At 35.5% G+C, this 20,493-nt stretch overlaps 2 protein-coding genes across 5 annotated transcripts in view; one reads left to right on the forward strand and one right to left on the reverse strand.

Moving 5' to 3' along the window:
- The window catches only part of CENPP (centromere protein P), a 147,129-nt gene that overhangs the window by 66,167 nt on the left and 60,469 nt on the right, over positions 1-20,493 (reverse strand). The gene's annotated exons all lie outside the window — the stretch shown is intronic.
- ASPN (asporin) lies at positions 1,555-19,037 on the forward strand. 2 transcript variants are annotated; one of them, XM_074603289.1, is made up of 9 exons: positions 1,555-1,876; positions 6,115-6,160; positions 6,975-7,359; positions 8,938-9,050; positions 11,582-11,795; positions 12,187-12,297; positions 14,706-14,799; positions 16,458-16,596; positions 17,836-19,037. In XM_074603289.1, the coding sequence occupies exons 3-9, from the start codon at positions 7,113-7,115 to the stop codon at positions 18,031-18,033; spliced, it is 1,116 nt and encodes a 371-aa protein (XP_074459390.1). In that variant the 5' UTR covers positions 1,555-1,876; positions 6,115-6,160; positions 6,975-7,112; the 3' UTR covers positions 18,034-19,037. The 2 variants fall into 2 exon arrangements, with proteins under 2 accessions (XP_074459390.1, XP_074459389.1); XM_074603288.1 differs by having other exon boundaries at positions 7,089-7,359.

The raw sequence follows: 20,493 nt of genomic DNA on the forward strand, positions 1-20,493 counted from the left end.
CGGGTAATCTAAGATAAGGTGGTGACATTTTTTCCAGATACTACCACCCTATGTATCAGATTCATTATACAGTATGGCTACAACAAACTTTGTACACACAGGATTGTGTTCCAACCACCAGAATCAACTGAGAAAATAATAATTAAAAAAGTATTTATCCAAAAATTGAGACGCTGGCTAAACATCAGGAACAAGAAGCATTGCTGCAAAACTAGGATCAGCTGAAATTGCTGATTCAACACTTTACTCTTGAAAGGAGGAGTGAAAAAAAAGAAACCAGTACCTTTCTATCACAACCCTCAGGCCCTGCTCTCTTCTACTAAAGAGCCAAGAAAGTGTTGGAGATTTTTTTTAAACAGCAATTTGATAGAAATTTGCTCAAGTAAACACATCCAAATCAAGCTATTCGAAACACATGGGAGTGTTTGCTTAGGAAGTTTCGGTTTCTAAATGCAGGCAAGAGAATGCAGATATATGCAATTTGAGATTTCAAAGAAGTTTAAGATCATCCTTCAGATATTTACGTGGGAATGTGATTGCTTTTGAAACTGTAATTTTATTCCTTGGGAAAAGTGATAGGGAGACTCTTTTTCATCATTCATCTATGCTACTGCAACTGGAACACATGCAAAAACAATGGAGCAGGTAACACAAGCCTTATCTTGTTTGATATGATAGCACCAAAGTTTTAATTTTTGGCATAGTATCTTTTTCTTCCTTAAGTAACAGTAGACAAAATACCTAATACGCGATCTAAACTGTCATTTTGCAAACAGCACCACATTACATGTATATTAAAAATAAAAGATAAAATTTCCAGCAAGACCAGACTCTTAAGAGAGAAAGGAGCTAATGAAAGAAACAGATGAAGTCAGATGTGCATGGAATTGGACAGACAGAAATTACTGTAAATTGAAAGACACAAACTGTTACACTGAAACTTGCTTTAGGTAAACTCAATTTGTCATACATTTCTGAAGTACACATAAACAGGCAGCCTACCAAAGAATAACCCAGTTTCTAAATATTGTGATGTCCATGTCAGCACAAACAATATAACTCAGTGCAAATTCTCAAAGACTTTGTTTTAAGCTCACAACTTCGATCCTTATCACAGAACATTGCAAACACTGTCTCTATTTTAAATAAAAGACATGCTTAATTTCTCATACACAAGAGAAATAAATTAAATATATTGACTAATAAAACCTGATCTATGTTTTACATTCTTGAATCATCTTCCCCAGCCAGATAGTTGTCTTCTGAAAGCAAGATGCAGTATTTATACCAAACTACACAACAAATTCCTAATTTTATAATCTTAGAAAGTTTTGGCAACATGCTGATCACTACAGGTTATTGGTTTACTCTGCCCCTAGCTAAAGTTTTATACTTTTATTCAAGTCACACTTCTTTTAAAAGAATAACAGCTAATGAAATCATAAATAAGAAGTGTGATTCCATAGCAGGAATGACCTGAAATGGACCTCACTGTACTTCCAATGGCCTGATGTCAACTATTATTAAACTACAGGTTTTACAAAGTCTTCCACTAGACGTCTAGAGTTAAGCCAGAAGCCTTGGCTGTAATACAAGCAGTGATGAAAAACATATGAGTGGTAACAAGTCGCCTTAATATCATTCTTCAGTACTAAGATGGGCTAATCTGAAGCAGCACTTTACTCTGGTATCACCCACAGTGCCAGGAGGATCACAAAGTTTGGAAGTGGAATTTTTCTTTATATTTACTTTCCATTCCACAGAACTCAGCATAACTTCCTTTTTCACTATTTTTTTTTTTAATATGAAATAACTGGACATAAAGATCTCAGGTGGATTATCACAGTGCTTCCGGAAGAACTATCAAACTTGCAAGGTATGTCCAGTTTGAATATCTATTCTATTTAAGTAGCAATAAAGAAGCAACAGGTTGTCAGTCACTATGTGTAAATGAATAATGTCAAGTAATTCAGAGTTAGAAGTACCACTCTTTTTATTGAACGTTTGAAAAAAATCTACTTTGCAGATGAAATAATTCTGTATTTACTACATCTAAGCTGCAAAGCAAAGAAAGCTACAGCGAATTATTTAACTATTAAATACTTCTCAGAAAAACTTCACAACTGACAACAATTTTTTATCCTCAGTTATTACAATCTATGAAAAATCTATCCTACAATTATAGCAGTTCTTACAGATACAACTCAGTGTTAACTTCCTGTAATTTGGTATTCAAGTTGTGGGTTTTTTTTTTTAAAAAAGTAGATATCACCAAAGTAAATAAAAACAACACATGAAAGAGTGAACTGTAGATGAGCTACAACCTAGAAATGCTCATAGATCATATTCAGTAACAAACAAGAGTCAAGCATTTTTCCATAAAAAGTAAACACTCTCTAAACATAAATTATTTTGTAAACATGCTCTTCATTACTATACTACATAATTCAATATTGGACTGTTTCTCAAGGCAGAATGATTTCTTCAGTAATCTTACTGAACAAATAATTTCCTTCTGTTTTTATTAAGTAATTTAAGTAAATCAATAGAGTAGACAAAGAGTTAAACATAAACTCCTTTCATTTCTGGAATGGGACAATGACTAATAGAATCAGAACTATTTTTAAATACAGCTTTCAAAACAGCTATGGTCTTGCCTTTCTTTGGACAAAATCTGTGCACAGTGCAATGATTTGTGTTATTAATGAACAGAGGGATTTTTCTTTGCCTCTGTAAAGACCACCACTGTGTCTTTTAAACATTTCCTTTTCAGAAACAATGACATAGGAAATTCGCCTCCACACACTGGTAACAGAATTGATTTCTAAATACAATTTAGTCTTTTTAAGTCTTAAGACGTTATCTATTAAATCCTTCAGTGTCATAACTGGTAAGACAACAAAGACCACATGCTGTAGGACTGGCATGCAACTGCCAACTAACCCAGACTTGTTCTTTTTTTTTTTTTCTTAATGCATGCAGCCCATACTAACAACATAACTACTAACCTCACACAATGTGTTTTTCTTCCCATAATTCCTGTTTAGAATTTTCATGCCACAGCACTATTGCACACTTATGTGTGAATTTCCCACACAATCTCTAAGTACATGAGCTCCCCCTGAATTCGCTACACTATTTCTCAAACTCATCTTCAATATTTCCAGACTGTAAAAATGAGAATGGACAAGGCCAAGCAACAGTCATCTATCTGCTTAGAGTATTATTCAACAGAACACCTGAGCCTGTCCAACAGCTTGCACAAGTCAAGAATGGCTGTCCCACCTCTTCTCCTTCCCTCTTTCCATTTGACGTTCCGTCCCCCTAAACCAGGCTGTTCCACCCATTCCTTTGTGCTGGCTCTGATACTCATGCTGATTCAGTTTGTTCACCCAGAAAGAATGCGTTGGGCTTTTTTTCTTGCTCACATTAGTTTTATGCTTGTTTAGTGAGTTCAATCAGCTCAGAGAACAGCCTGAGTGGAAGAGCTGGTATGAGAGAACCGAAAGTATGTACCTGGGAGCATAACAAGCCTCAAGTGGCAGCAGTGAGCCATTAGTACAGCAGTACTCATGGACTGTACCTTCTGAAACAATTAACTAAATAGGTCATAAAATTCTCTTGATAAAATAATTAAACTATTTCCATAAAGATCACTAGGATCTCAAATTTTAGGCTTTCATTTTCTTTTAATTCTTTTACACTTGAAGTTTAAGCATGCGGAAAGTTTGTATAAGTTCTTTGAGATGACCTGCAGAGTCAGAGCATTTCTACAGAGACACATCAACATCTGCTTACTGGGAAACTCAAAACCTCAGCCAGGAAAAAAAAAAATTTAAAACCTCCATAAAATGCAGTTCTTTTGGAATCCATTCTTTGGCCAATGCAAACCTGGAGTCCAACTTCATTACCACCCCTAACTACAAAGCCAGTTAGCAATAAGGATTTCCTAATGGCAAAATGGGAAGATGAGGCATGGGCTTTTTCTCTTTCCCCCCATCTCCCCCCCCCAAAAATGTATCACAACTCAGGCTTCCTTCTGTAAAGAGTCTTGCTTTCAAGAGATTTAACTCACAGGATTAATATATTTCAACAATGACATATTTCAACACTATTTTTCTAGAACCATTTGTGAACAACACATGTTTTTCAAGAGTTCAAATTGGCCACTACTCCAACCGCAGCCTCAACCTGAAAATAGTTTTAAATTATAACCGGGGTTTTTTTAATTTCTGAAAGGAAACATGCAATCCATTTGCTAAGGGTGCAAGTGTGGAAACAGATTTTTAGATTGTTTCATAAGACAAATTCCTAGCACCAGATCCAGAAGGGCATTTCGGGAATGTACATGAAAGATTATCCTTTAGGTGCAGTAAAACCTTCTACATCCAGTGCCTATCACAAATAGAAGTCAGCAGGGATTTAGAAACTAGATGTCCCAAGACATGATACATGCTACGATGCTTGATACCCTACACCCAGAAATTGTACACCACCACTGAATAAAGCACAGAGCATTTTGCCATTAATACCTAAGCAGACAGGGGAAGAACCACTGTGAGTGCCCCCATCTCTGAAAACCCAACCATTGAAGCACTTGCCCAAGAATAAGGAGAACTCAGAAGTCTGAACAGCTTCAGACTCCTCATCTCCTAATTAATGGGATGACTAAACTACTGAACATTTGGCTGTTTTGCTGAAACTGAAATACAAGATTGAAAGGGCCAAATATTCCAAAGGTGTACAGCCAGACAGGACCACAATTCTCTACAAACAAAGAAATGTAGGTTCCACATCTTGTTCACAGCAATGTTTATATTTAAAGATGCTTTCAAGAAAACACATTGTACAAGATGGCAAGTACAACTATAAAATTCTTTCCAGGATCATTGAAAGAGAACATTATTTTGAACACAAAGGAAAATATATGGGGAAAATATGTGTGAAGATTCTTTTAAGAGATTGCCAAATCAGTAAAAGATACAGTACTTAAATGAGCACACAACCGGAAGATTACAATAAACATTAAACTTACCATTATATGCTGCATATCTGCAAGATACAAAGTATAATGTGCTTCTGTTTTCAGACATATTTGGGGTGAAGGGGTCACTGCATTCTTTTCAAAAGGCTGAGTTTTATGTAATCTAAATACTGTTAGCTTTTATCTTTTTATGCACCCTGAAACGTATACATTACAGCAGTAGCCATGTGTGCAATACACAGCATTTTAATGCTGTTAAGAACCATATATATGAAACATCAAAATGATCTTGTATAGAAAAAAGCAATACAAACAAAACCTCAGAATTTTGAATAAGCGAAGTCAATACCCTTGTACAAACCAGTGCACTCCTTTCCCTGCAGTTGAGGACCAATGACAAAATGCCTATACAAAGATATTTTTCAGCTATAAACAGAGCAGCAGTCATTTAATTAGGTTATCAAACAAGAATTGACAACCATTTAGTATTTCCCTGAAGATGTCTACAACAGCCTAAATAGAAACATTTTCATAAACAGGATATGCATAATAAAATTTGCTACAGCACACTGTGCAGACCAAGAGGGGGCTGTTGGATCCAAACAACGTCCGGAATTGCGATTTGGAGGGGAGCAATGTAGAGCCAAGGGCTGAATTTACAGTCCTTTCTCAGAGTTGCAGAACATCCTGTGTCAATTCTTACTATCTTTTGTGTCCCCTTGTGTCTAGTTTTTTTTTCCCTTGTGTCTAGTTTTATAGGGCTATATGGTTAATAAAATCACCTTCAGAATAAAACCAGAGCAAGTAGAAAATATCTAAGGATTTTGATCAGCATTACTCAGGTAACACAGTATACTGTAGGACCAGACTCCTGGTTTTCCTAGTCAGGTGTGGCTAAAAGATAACTGGTAAAATTAGAACCCAGAGAAGCTGAATGAAACTGCACGAACAGCTATAATAAGACAGAGTCTGTCATATTTTTCTCCAGACAAATCTACTTTTTAAGTCCTTCCTAACTTGTACATTCTTCTCAATAACATCAGGAAAAAATAATTGTAGCTATCTTCACATGGGGTTTTCTGCTTTGAAGGTGTGTACCGTAACAGATCTATCATCTTTCTGTCTTCCAGACTGAAGGACCTTTGATTATACAAGGAAGATACTTTCAAGTTACAGGTAATCCACAAAGCTGATGAGTTTCATGGCATTAAATTCAAGCATGGTGCATTTTGATCTCCTTTCAGCTGGCTGCCTAACTACAATGTACAGGCCCTATGACAATAAAGCTAGGTTAAAAAAAAACCAACCCAATGTTTACTGAAAAATATGCACGCAGAAGTATTGGTTTCCAGCTTTTTCCTGGACGTCACATAAGTTACTGATTTCAAATGACACAGATCCATAACCTACAAGCCCCGGTCAGAGAGAAGAGCCCTCACCAAATAAAAGTCATATACAAATGTGCTTGCATTAAAATACAGAGGTGAACCTCTATCAATAGCAGTAATATACAAATAACTGGAATTTGGGAAAAGCTGTTGTCAGGACTGAAAACTCTATTTTTCCAGATTAGAGTAAGTAGTACGTAGTTAGAAGTGTTTAGGGAGTAGAATAACAAGTGTTGAGGGAGTATCCTGATGCGTGAATTTTATGTATTGCTAATCAAGTATTTCCCCATTTTCTAGATACAAGCAATGCATGTATGCCCACGTATCTCATTAAAAATACATTTCCATTGAGAAGGAATAAAATAAATCCAAGTTTTGGCAAGATTTACTGAAAAAATTACTCTTCCAACTCTGAAATGAACGATGATACTATTTTTAAACTCAGCTAAAAAGCTTTGATGTGACATTAATTTCTGATGAATGTTTTAATAGTATTTATTATAACATATAGTTTTGTAATAACAGTATAAATACTATATTTTAGAGAAGGTTTTTAATATTCTTCATCTTTCCTATACTAATTAAACCTTAATTCATAACAGGTCATTTTTCAGGACCACAGACCATAGCGGACTGAAGTAAAGAGTTCAATACCTTTGTTTCACATTCACTGATTCTCGTGTTTGGGTTTTTGTTTGTTTACTTTCCTCTTCAAGATTGGCTATTCTGATCAAGAAGATATGAAAGAATACACACTCCTCCTCTTCTTGGCTTTGTGCTCTGCCAAACCTTTCGTTGATCCTTCATATTTTACACTAAAGAATATGATGCTCCAAGATATGGAAGATGATGATGATGACGACGATGATGACAATTCTCTTTTTCCAACCACTGAACCAATTATACCACTAATGCCTTTTGATCTATTCCCAATATGCCCCTTTGGATGCCAGTGCTATGTGAGAGTTGTCCATTGCTCTGACCTAGGTAAGAATGAATTTGTGTGTCTGTTCTCCGCTGGCCTCTCCTTTGGAGGATTTGCCTTTTAAAAGATGAATTCTACAGCTCCATAAATTGCACACATTCACACATTCCTTTACAAGTCATTTTCAAAAGAAGCTTACATTTTTTCAATTAGGCTTGCAAACCATATCTAATTTGTGTCCAGCAACTAATTTGTCGAGTTCTTTTTACAACATGTTTTCCCAGTTTGTGTGTATCAGTTTAGAAAATGAATAAACTGCTATAGCCACCTTCCATTAGCATTGACTTCTATTGATAACAGCATAAAATGAATAGGCATTTAGAATATGTAACAAATAACTGAGAAACTATTTAACGGAATATTTATTTGGGTTAATAAGAACATATAATCTGCACAGCTTTTTAACCACAAAGTGAACTATCACAGAATGCAAAAATGCTTAAATTTACATTTCAGATCACAGTCTCTCCTGTTTCGTTTACTGCCATGAAGTTATATCCAAACAGAGGAGCACAAAAGTTTGCTGTATCTACCTTCTGTTTGAATTAGACAAGCTATTAGTCCCATGTCTCAAAAAAGACTATGGCTAAATAAGTACTTCATTAAATAAATACTTCATTAAAGCAACAGGTCAAATGACAAGAAAACATAACAATGGAAAACCAGGCTGTGAATAAACCAGAAGGAAGTTTAATGCAAGTGCATAAATGGGATACAAACTGTTTGCTCAGCTTAACTGCCATTAAAGTGCACATCACTGGTAACGTTTTAACCAAAGGCAAATCTACTGCTGTCACTGTTGCAGATACATACTAGTCCTTAAATATGAATTCATTATTAATCGTGCCAATTTGAATTAGTGTTCATTGAAATTTTCCCATGATTCAAGGTAATGAAAGGACTATGCTCCTGCCACTAGCACAGTGGCAATGACATTCGTTCTCATCACAGCTCTGTCACCATCCTGAACTTCATCCTAGACTCCTCGTGCCTTAAAAACATTCAGTCAATGCATAAATTTCTGGGTTTTTTTAAAATGTGCAATTATTAAGCAATCAAAATAAACTTTTGCTGACAGCAATAACCTGTGGTTAATGCATCTGTTTTACAGATTGCAATCCCCTTCATTTAAACTCACACATAGGAAAAAAAAAAAAAAACCACCCTGTTAATAGACTTCATTTTAAATAACTGTAACCTATTAATTGTGGAATAATTTATAATAAACTAGACCAGCATTTAGCATTTGATGCATCAGCATTTCCACTGACAAGAAAGTTACTATCCCCTGCTAGTATCTTCTGCTGATTCAGGATCTCAGACGGCATGAAATGAAGTGTTTTTGTAACTGAACAGTTCACTGGATTGGGGAATTTATACAATTAATTCTATCAGGGATAGAAGCAGTTCCTCCTGAAACCCTGTCATCATACCCTTCTATCCTTTGCTTTATGTCTGTTTGTATTTTCTTTCCCACCATAATCATCAACAATCTTACTGTGTTTTGCTATTTCACAGTTCATTTCTTTGGACTTATATACAGGCACATAATGCTTCTGTTTATCTCACATACTTAATAGGTTTGACATCAATACCTCGCAACATTCCACCAGATACCCGTATGATTGACCTTCAAAACAACAAAATTAGAGAGGTCAAGGAAAACGATCTCCAAGGACTCACATCACTTTATGTAAGCTTGCTATTTTCCAAGTTTGAAATCTTATTTAGCAATCAAATATTTTAAAATACAAATGGTAATTTTCTTCTCCGATAGTATGCATAAAATTACAGTGTAATGTCTGCATATTTGACTGCTCCCACATAGTAAGAACCAAATTTCTTTGAGCTATAAGAACTATTCTACTTTCTATAACATCCAGAAAATGTACCATACGTATCTTGCCAAAAAGACCCTCAAGATTTATTCAGTCCTCAGCGTGCACAGAAACACTCCCTACATTTTAAAGGCTGCAAGACAAGTGTGCCTTTTTTATCTACTTAGCTGTAAAATAGCAGAAAGAACTTAAGCTCACAGGAGAACTAGAATGATATTTTCTGAGGGTATTTTCAAAAGCACACAGCATACAACTAACACACCACTGAAATCAATGTTACAAATCCAACTGACCTGAACAGAAAGCAGACCAACACTGAATTACTGAAAAAGTCAGGTGCTTTACTAATATTCTTTCAGACACTTCAAGTATGCATGTAGAGATAGGCTTTAAAATAAGTATCACTGGCAACTGATAAATTACAGTATGCAATAATCCCTTTTTATAATGAAAGAAAGTAAGAGAGTCTCAGAGGCCTGGAAAGGTAGACTACATCTTTTTTGGAACAGCTATTTGTGTAAGATGTCACCCTAGATACTGTACCAACGAATATTGACAATTTAAAAGTTTTCATTGTAAAAATGACAAATCTGTTCCACAAGCTATAGCAAATTAAAGAGATTCTATTCCACATTAGAAAGACATGAAACACACATTAACATAAAACAAATCCTTTTCAGCTGAATTTAGTTTCTGCAAAAGAACTGAAAATTTACCGCATCTGTTTATGAATGAGCTTGTTAATGGTTAAGAGTTTCCAATTCCCCTCAAATGTCTCATGTCTGGGTACAGAATGGTCTTAACAGCAAGTCAGGGGTAAGCACACTAACTGTGGTTTATATTAAGTATAAAACATCCTACAGAAACTAACCTCCAGCGACTGAGAAAGTCACTGGACTACATCAGCAATCGCCACATTATATATTAGAGTCATCACTTAATTATGTGATAACTGAAAACTCTGAGCTGTGTTGATTTTTCTCATCAGTTAATTTGTGGCAAGGCCTAACAAAATTTTTACTGAAAGCACAGTTTACTTTGTACAGCTTGTCTGAGTACTAGTCTACTTGCCAAAGGCACAGATGGCAACTTGGATTAGGAAGGAACATTTCCTGTTTATTTCCTTAAGCTATCCCCATTTTTTGCGGGGAAAAAAAGGATTAATTCTTTTTTGGTCTACTTTCCCATCCACAATTCCAAGGGGTACGAAGATGATTAGGGGGATGGAACACCTCTCTGATGAAGAAAGGCTGAGGGATTTGGGTCTGTTTAGCCTGGAGAAGAGAAGACTGAGGGGGGATCTCATCAATACTTATCAGTACCTAAAGGGTGGGTGTCAGGAGGATGGGGCCAGACTCTTTCAGTGGTGCCCAGCGACAGGACAAGAGGTAACAGGCACAAACTTGACCATAGGAAGTTCCACCTGAACATGAGGAGGAACTTCTTTCCTGTGAGGGTGGCAGAGCCCTGGCACAGGCTGCCCAGAGAGGGGGTGGAGTCTCCATCTCTGGAGATATTCCAAACCCGCCTGGACGTGTCCCTGTGCCACCTGCTCTGGGTGACCCTGCTCTGGCAGGGGGTTGGACTAGATGATCTCCAGAGATCCCTTCCAACCCCTATCATTCTGTGATTCTGTGTAATTCCAGAGAGCAGACGACTTACCGACAGCTCAAAGAAGTACAAAAGGAACAGAAATGAATAGTCTAGATATGGAAATGAAGAGATGTGATTTGATATACAAAATAATTTCAGATAACTCATATTTTGTTGTCTGTAGTAACTCATTACAAGTTGTCTGATAACACATAGCAACTAAGAACAAAAAAATGTCCCAAAAAAGAGACTACCGTACTGTACAGAAGAGAGACTTAAATTCACAGGAGTTGCAAAATTATGACAAATAAGATGTAAATTCATGTGTATTTCAGTCATATACAAACATTAAGAAATTCAGGTTAAAAACCTGACTTTTATTTTGCAGCATTATGCTGAAATAAAAGATGAAATTCTGAGTTTTGAGAATTTGTCTGCACTAAGGAACAACAACAAAAAAGAATAACACCCCCATACAATTCCAAAACATACATGAAGACAAACATATTGTTTTGCCAATTCTTCTCATTACCCATCGCCACCTTGTCAGCTCTGACTAGTTTTTCCTCTACCTTCTAGTTGATGCTCCAGTTTCCAGATTCTTTTTTGTTTTTCACAATCAATTGAAAGGCCCAAAGTATATACAAAGTGCTAAAGTTTGGTAGGATGGAAAAAATAAAATATATAAAATACTTCACTGTTAAATTATATTGAATTCATGACTTAAAATCCATAATAATAACATTACTGTGTAAAGAAATTTTCTTCGTATTGCTTTTCCCATATCTCATAGGCACTGGCTTTGAACAACAATAAAATATCCAAGATCCATCCAAAAGCCTTTCAACCAACAAAGAAGCTACGACGACTGTATTTGTCCCATAACCAGCTAACTGAGATTCCAACAAATCTACCAAAAACTTTAGCAGAGCTCAGAATTCATGCTAATAAGGTTAATAAAATCCACAAGGATGCATTTAAAGGAATGAAGTCTCTACATGTTTTAGGTAAGTCCAATTAAGTAGAAAAGAAAATGTCTTTATCAAAAACGTAACACTAAATATAATTTTCATTCAAACATTTCCTCAATGTGCAATTTCCTCTTAAAGAGATATCCGTGCTGTGAATTGAATTTCTATGTGAAGTTGCTACATAGGTCATGTTTCTGATAACTCTGCAAACCAAGTTAGGTAGCTTGTATTCACGGAAAGCTGTGACTTCCACCCCTCAGAAAGGTAAAACATTAATTAACTAAACATTAATTAACAAAGCTAAACATTAATTAACGCTTAGAACATCAGAAGTTATAAATTAAACAAAATCAGCTGTTTATAACTTAGTCTAACATACAAAAAATTCTTCTGTCATAAATACTTTTATTTTTTTTCTGTTGGACAGAAATGAGTGCAAACCCCCTTAACAATGATGGAATAGAGCCAGGGGCTTTTGAAGGAGTAAATATCTATCATATAAGAATTGCAGAAGCTAAATTAACTTCAGTTCCTAAAGGTATGCTTTGTTTTTAACTTTTCTTTTTGACGTATACCAGTATGCTCTTAAATAGAATGCTTTAGCATTGATATGATTATTAAAACGTTCATAAATTCTGTTTTGTATTGTTCATTACAACCAAACCACCTCCTACCTTATTTTTCTTTTTGCACTTAGTATCTAATCCTACATCTCAAAAGTGGGCATGATTGTGCATGTACACTGGCTCTCCAGCCCCCTCTCCTGCCTTCTCCCCGTCCTCCCCCCGCCCCGATCCGCTCCTCTCAGTCATCCAGAGACTCTTCTTGGGAGAAACAATGTGAAGAAAATGATCATAAGATGTCACTTCACATCTTTCACATCAGCCTCTCAAAAATCCCTACAAAGAAAGGATAAACTCCCTGATATTTGATGTGGGTCATACAGAATTCCCACTTCCCATTTAAAGTGAAACTCCAAAATTTCTGACTTTGATGTTGAACGTTTCAAGCAACTCCATAGCTCAAATATGCTGTGCAATACAACCACCTTAATGCAAAACCCAACACAGCATTTTATACCCCTTTTCATGGGGTTTTGCTAAATGAAATTTATTATTAACATTTCAATTAAATTCAACATAACACACTAGAAAATTCAGTCTCTCTTTCATATTAAACAGCTAACTTGGGATTTGGCGGTAGTAATAAATTAAAACACTAACTTTGCAATTCACTGACCTCCACGCACAAAAAAGTAGCGCTAAGGAACTCAGTACAACACTACCTGCATTTTCTGTAGGTCCCCATAGTATTTAACCAAATTATCGTTATTTTCAACTGCTCAAAACTACTAGCTAAGAGAAAAACGGAGAAACAGAATACCGTATGTTTTATCATTCATCAACTTACAGCGAAACTAAACAGCCCCTAAGATATTTATTTCTGGATCATTCAGATAAAGAACTTGTTTTTATTAAATTTAATCTCTTCTTATAGACAGATACATATGCAAAAGCATCCCTGCAGAAGAGAATGCTAAAAAAAAAAACCCCAACAACAAACAAAACCAACTCACCCCAATTAAGGTAATTTCACTATCAGAAACTGGCTGCCTGTGGTGACACTCCCCAACACACACACACACAAAAAGACATTCTCTAGTATCATCATACTACCATCTCCTATGACTTATCACAAAAATAAAACATACGTAAAATTATTCAATTTTGTCTTTGTTATAGAGAAATCTCCTATAAGGAAAGACAGCATGAGGTCCAATATGTGGTGTCAAACACATAAACAAATCATAAACAAACAGGATTTCATGGTGAACAGATTCTACACAAATGGAAACTAATTTTGTAGATCCTTGTATCTGCAAATGTTATAGTGACACAGAAAGATTAAAAAAAACGTAACATACAAAATGCACTTAAAATCTAAAATGGAGAGATGGGTAATCTTCCCTCTTAATATTGTAACTCAGACACAAGCAGCACCTGGGTAAACTGTAAACTGGAATGTAAACTGGGAAAAAGCCCAAACACACAGACACCAAAGCACGTCAACTGGCATAAAGTCCGACTGTAAAGCATACCCCTTTTCTGCAGTATTGCAATGCTACAGCAAATAGCAATGGGAGCAGCGCTCTCCTGAGCCATATTAGTAACAGAAACACGTGGTTTGTCTTGCTTGGTGTCAGGGTGCCACCTAGACAGATGTTAGTAAAACTGAATATGAGATCAGCAAATAGAAATTCAAACTTGTGACTATCTTTCTCTGCCCTCACTAAAAGGACGTTGTAAAAAAGATTCTCCACTTCCTGGTCTGCTCACTGACAGCTCTGTATTGGGACTATCTGGTACCACACGAGAAAACGTTCTGCGTACCGGCACGGGAAAGAGCATATCAAGTATCTCAATTTGCTTGGAGATTTCTGGAAGTTTCCTCCCAGATCACATGTTAGGAGCTATAACAGCACAAGCGTTGCATTGTTTGGAAGAAAATGCTTATCTACAAAAAACTATCACAGGTTCCACAGGAGTAGGATTTTGACTACCAAGTATTAGACAACTGCACATAACATACAATTCACATCTTTGACAGGTTAACCAGAAGTACATGAAAGCCGTTATAAAGAAAGCTAGCAAAATTATACCAAATTTTGAAACTCTGAAATCTTGACATTAGCATATGCACTTTCACAACTTAATTTTTTTTTTAAAGTTACTATTTTAAACCAAACGTTGTTGATGATTTTTTTAAAAAAGTAACATACTTGTATCTAATTACCACTTCTTTGGTGCAGAAGGTCCTACCAACCCCCCCGAGATTCTTCACCCAATCCTAAACACAAAGGAAAGAAGGTGTTTGGAACATAATAAGTATTTCAACAAAAATAAGTTGGCTTATTTTTTCTCATACCGTGCATTTGCTTTTCATCAGATTTGCCCTCCAGTCTACTAGAACTTCATTTAGATGACAATAAGATCACAGCAATCGAACTTGAAGATTTTAACCGGTATAAAGATCTTCAAAGGTAAAATTACCACACAGAACGCTTTCATTTGACAAAACGTCAGGCCTGGCAGGATCCCTCCTTTGATACTTGTTTGTTAATGGGAGAAAAAAGAATTAAAAATGTTAAGTGTTTTAGTAAGAACTGCTGTAAATAAGATCAAACTTAAAAAACAAAACAAAACACACACACACACCCCCCCCGCCACAAACATTAGCCTTGTTAGCACCTGTCTTGCCTGCAGTTCGTAATGGAAGTGTACATTAAGAACAGCATCTGATTACAAAATGTAATCACCATAAACTCTTACCTCACGGCACATGGGTGTTGTGTAATATAGCATGGCTTTTATACAGTATCTCTTAATGTGCTAGTAGTAATATGCCTCAATTAAGCATTGCATGTATTTCTCATACTCGGAATATACGAACCTTTTTGGTCACATTATTTATCAGCAGTATTCACTATTTTTCTCTAGCCTGTTCCCTCTCAGGCCCAGGCATTTTAACTCCTTGGTAACTCATCTCACAAATTGCCCCCCAAAATGAAGTAGACAGCAACACCAACTGATTTTTGGTTTAGGAACACAATGCCTTCCTTGCAACTAAACTTATAGGATTTAAGAGTCATAACTGCTTTTTGATTCCAGAGAAAGCCTAAGTGTACTGGAAGGAGACAATCCATACACACCACAAAGAAAAATATAAAAGGATGGCATAAAAAAAGAGAAATTTGAGACTTGTTTTACAAACACATGGGAAAACTGGTAAATTATAAGAGAAGATAAATTTATCTCCTGAAAACTAGCCTGAGAGAAATACAGTAGCTGGTAAAGGAACAATTCAATAACTGTTTCCAAATGTGATGGCGTTTACTAAAACGAAAAATGTTTCTGAGGAATGTATCACTGATGTAGGACAAAAGAAGGAAGTTCTTTCTCTAAAGCTCAGCTAAGTACTCTGAAAACATGGCTGAGCAGCTCTGAATTTTGGATTTGGTACAGAAACTACTATCAAAGATGACTTACTGAACCGTGTTTACACACCAACTGCAGTTTCTGAAGAAATTAAGAAAGGAAAAAAAGGGGATTGAAGGATGCGTGGAAAGAACAACTCCAAATCGACCTGTGCCTCCACCTTCTGAATCACATTCCTAGCAACGCAGGTTGAAGTCTTATAGCAAAAATCCTAACTAAAGCCTATTTTAAGGAAAATGTGGAAGTAGGAAAGAAGGCAGTCCTGCTTATTTTTTATATATACATAAATAACTTTCTTTGCAAGACGTGCTGCTCTTTGGCTATTTATTAGAAAAACAATTTTTAGTTCTGTGAGTTTACTTTGTAGCCATACTACTTGACAAAAGGGCGTGATTTATCTTACAAGCATACGGGTTGATGTTTATCATTTTAACTCTTGACACTAAAAAAAATTGCTCAAAAAATTGCTCACATCAGACTAGTTTTTGTCCTTTAAGTGGAGATTAAGAGGAAATATTTGTTAGATCATGGTTGGTTTTTTTTTTCTATAAGAGGTAAAATTTCATCATCTTTCCCCTGTTGTTCTTTTCCCTCCTATGTCTACTCCTGTGTATTGCAATCTTAAAAAAAAATAATTATGCTCTTCAATGCTGTTGTGAATCTCAATTAATGTTTAATTAAATGTTCCTTGTACTATTTCTAGGCTAGGCCTTGGGAATAACAAAATCAAAGATGTGGAAAATGGAAGTTTTGCCAATATACCAAGTATACGTGAAATCCACCTTGAAAAAAATAAGCTCAAGAAAGTTCCTCCTGGATTGCCCGAACTGAAATATCTGCAGGTCATACATTAAACTTCATAGAAAACTCCAGTAGTTACAAGTTGTTTGATTTCACAATGCCATACTGATTAGGATATAATTAAAAACCATATTTAACTGTCACAAATATTTTGACATTACACTCATATGAGGAAAACCTGAAATCATATAGGTTCCTAAAGAAATAAACAAAATCAAACAGCAGGATCACTTCCTAGAAAAAAAGAATAACAACATGCTACACCCAGATAATGTTTCCAGAAAGTTTGTTACAGGTTTATTAGTTTCCATTTTAGCAAGACAGAGTGGAAATTTTTCCATTCCCACACTGAAAAGTCTTAAATCCAATGTAAATTATTTATGAGGTTGAAGTGGTAAGATTTTAAAATTTGTATTTAGAACTAAATAAATTCTACATAAAATGCCTTCAAAACGCATTTATTTCCTGAATTCTGGAATAGCAATTAAAGTCATCTATGTTTTATAAGATGACATATACCTTAGGATACAGAGCAGAACAAATCTTGGGGAAACATGAAGAAATGCACAGATGACAGAGGGCATGATAAGCTATTAGGTAAAAGCTTTTACCTCTGAATTTCACTTCTTTCCACTTCTCATTTCACTTCTAATTAAAGGGAAATATTTTGATACATACATATTTTTAAAAAAACAAACACCAACTTACAATGTAATTGAAAAATATATATATACACAAACAAAAGAATTCTTCTGTCCACCTACAGTATTTCATTAACAAATTCTAAACTCCGCTATTACAAGCCCCCCCCTTTTTTTTTCCCCCCACTAATTTAAGCTACATCATCATTAGACTGATCTGCTCCTATTACCATCCTGACAAATCTCTCCCAATACGAACTTTTCTAGAGACTATTTTTAAAAATTTATTAAATCACTGAAAATTTGGATTAGGGGATGATATAATACTGCATCGTTATAATTCTTACTATAAGAGAATGTCAAATTGCGTTTTAGGAGAGTGTTCCATAAGAGTAGAGTCCAATTATTCTGGCAACACACTCATAAAATACTATGTAACTTTTTTTGAGAGACAGACTGTGGCAGAAGGAAGACTTTTTTTAGGATTTAACACAAATTTTTAATTCCTGTTACTACTAAGGTCTTCATCCAACAACTGATCTCATGGCAAAACTCAGTTATCTACATGCCAATGAATGTTTAGATATTTTTCCCATTTACATACTAACTATTATATTTTCCTGTTTCTTATTGCTGCAGGTAGTCTTCCTTCATTCCAACCACATTGCAAAACTGGGAGTCAATGATTTCTGTCCGACAGGAAGAAGAAAGAAGAAAGCATTATACAGTGGCATAAGCCTCTTCAATAATCCTGTAAAGTACTGGGAGGTTCAGCCTTCAACCTTCCGTTGCATTTTAGCCAGAAACAGTGTGCAACTCGGAAACTTCCTCAAGTGATACTGAAGTTGGTTGTTTTAAAAAGCAAGCTGTCCAAATCAGTTCTACAATACTTGAAATTTGCAGAAAAATGCTAATTTTACACTCTTTAACCAGTTTACAAAGTATTTACTATGTCAGAGCTAATTAATTAGAAACAATATGTTAGTAGGATCCATTGTAATATTTGACAATGTTCAGCCTACATTTGAATAATAAACAAAAGCCTTTATATCTTACAGAAAGTGGAACTGGAAACTGTATTTGATGTTTCCTATTACAGATGTTAAATCCTTTACTTAAATCACATAGTTTTGACATATTCTTTCTTCTAAATAAATTCTGAAAGTCAAGTGGAAGTGACTTTTTCCACAGTAAGGACCCTTTCCTCTGCTAAAAAAAAAAAAAAAAAGTATCAGACTTCAAGGACAACTTTTTGTGCAATTTTTGATAATCAGCAAAGTTGCAATAAGAAGGTACGTTATTGTGAGGTCTTTTGTGTCCAAACTAGAACATATTTTTATAATCTAGTGAATGAGATGCAAGAGAGTTTCATATCAAGAACTAAAACGCAAGAAACCTTTAAAAGTTTTTGGTATTTTTTCTTGCACCTTTAAGAGGAAAATGTCCTTCAATGTTTTGCTATCTATGTGATATGATGCACTCTGCACATTAAAGAGTAGGATTCAAGACTTATCATATGCTTCAAGCTTAATAGGAATGATTATTAAACTCCCTTTAGGCCAGCACAAACATTTTTTTATCTACAGAATTGTAATCATGTTTTTCATTTAATTTTTTTCCTCTTTTATATTTTGACATGACACAGGTTAATAATCCCTCATTAACGTAAGTACCTTAAAATTGCTGAATGCAAGCAGATAGCTGGAACTTAACTGCCCTGACTTCTTACGTAGGTCAGCACATAGAATTCTCAATATTGACAGTACTGTATAAAATGGATATATTATATATCTATGTAGTGTATATTTGCTATTGGGATTCAAAATAAATTAAATAAGCTTAAAGAATACTTGCGTTTGTATACTTGATTACGTGATAGTTCATGTCAAAACATTCAGATATTATAACCAAACACCCTTCTGAGTCTTCTCTAGATATTTTCTCTATTATTCCTTTTTCCAAAACTACATACCTTGCAGATCATTTATCACTGCTGTTCTTCACAAAGGTAAAAATTCCACGCTGTATTTGAAGCGGCTACAGGAAACGACAAAGACTAGCAGTAGAAGAAAATACTACATAGAAATGAAGCAATTCCCAATCTCTCAGCCTGTCTACCACCTCCCTAAGCACACTAAGCAATAAGCATCAGGTCTAACATTTGATTTTTTTCATCTGTTTGGTCTCTGTATTTAATATTTTGTTAGCGCCACTATGCTGTTGAGGCTCAAAACCACGTGGGGAGAGGAGGGAGAGTGGGCCAGGGGAGGTTTTACTGAAGAACAGTCTTTGTAAACAAAAATTCTGTAAAACACTTCAAGGCAGAATAAAACCAAAACAAAACACCCCAAAACAAATTTGCAGATGACTAAGCTTCCTTCTATTCCTGGCTTCTAAAGATGTTTCTAAGGAGTGCATTTCCTAGCAAATAACATGGGTAAAGCAGTGATCAGTACCGAAAATAGTACCTAATGGGTATATTCTTCATCAGTTGGTCGAGTTCATATCACGGACTGCTTTAGCCATAGCTATGTCATCATGCGTGAAGAGCTATGATCTCTAAACATAGACTGGTGTTAGAAGACAAGCCTGATGTATATATAGGCAAAAAGGCAATACCTTCAGTAGATTTTTCCACTAGGGAATTAGTTACTACACTCATAGGAAAGACAGAACTGTTGATGTACAGTTCATATAGGGAACGCATACCAGCTTTTACTGCAACTCTGCATTCCCAGCAAAAACACAGTCTGAGCCTCTCTATATGCTGCATTTTAAATAAATCCAACAGTAACAAATCTGACAAGGCTACAGAGGGAAACAGCCAACTCTTTAAGCCACCTCTACAAGATTTATGCGCAGCATGGAAGAACGTTGAAAAGAGTAAGGGCAGAAATGAGTAGCTAAGAATGAAATAGTCTAGTAACACAAAGGATAACACACCACACAGACTACTCATTTACTTTACACTAAAGTAAATTGTCTTCACGCAAAACCTTTACGTTCATACTCAAGCAAGAACACCTACTACATTCATGGTAACAGCCCAAGCGCACATTCATTCCCCCTGGGAAATACCAGCCTCCCCTTTATGACGGGTTACACTGCCTTATATTATCAGAAACAGCTCATAACCCCATACCAGAGAGAGAAAGCATTGTCAATAACAACTAACTGCCCAAGAAGAAAGTGAAGATTTAAAATTAATACCCATTCTTATCTAGTAGCAACGAAATAGCTGAAGCCCTTAATGTTCCACAAAAGGTTCACCGCTTATGAAGTTTACTATTGAAAAGA

The sequence above is a fragment of the Larus michahellis genome, chromosome 10 (genome assembly GCF_964199755.1).
Source record: "Larus michahellis chromosome 10, bLarMic1.1, whole genome shotgun sequence".
NCBI lineage: Eukaryota > Metazoa > Chordata > Aves > Charadriiformes > Laridae > Larus > Larus michahellis.

Coding starts and splice junctions, on each gene's coding strand:
- ASPN (XM_074603289.1), top strand. CDS start 7,113: ATGAAAGAATACACACTCCTCCTCTTCTTGGCTTTGTGCTCTGCCAAA. Junction 7,360..8,937: donor TGTCCATTGCTCTGACCTAG/GTAAGAATGAAT, acceptor CATACTTAATAG/GTTTGACATCAATACCTCGC. Junction 16,597..17,835: donor CCGAACTGAAATATCTGCAG/GTCATACATTAA, acceptor TTATTGCTGCAG/GTAGTCTTCCTTCATTCCAA.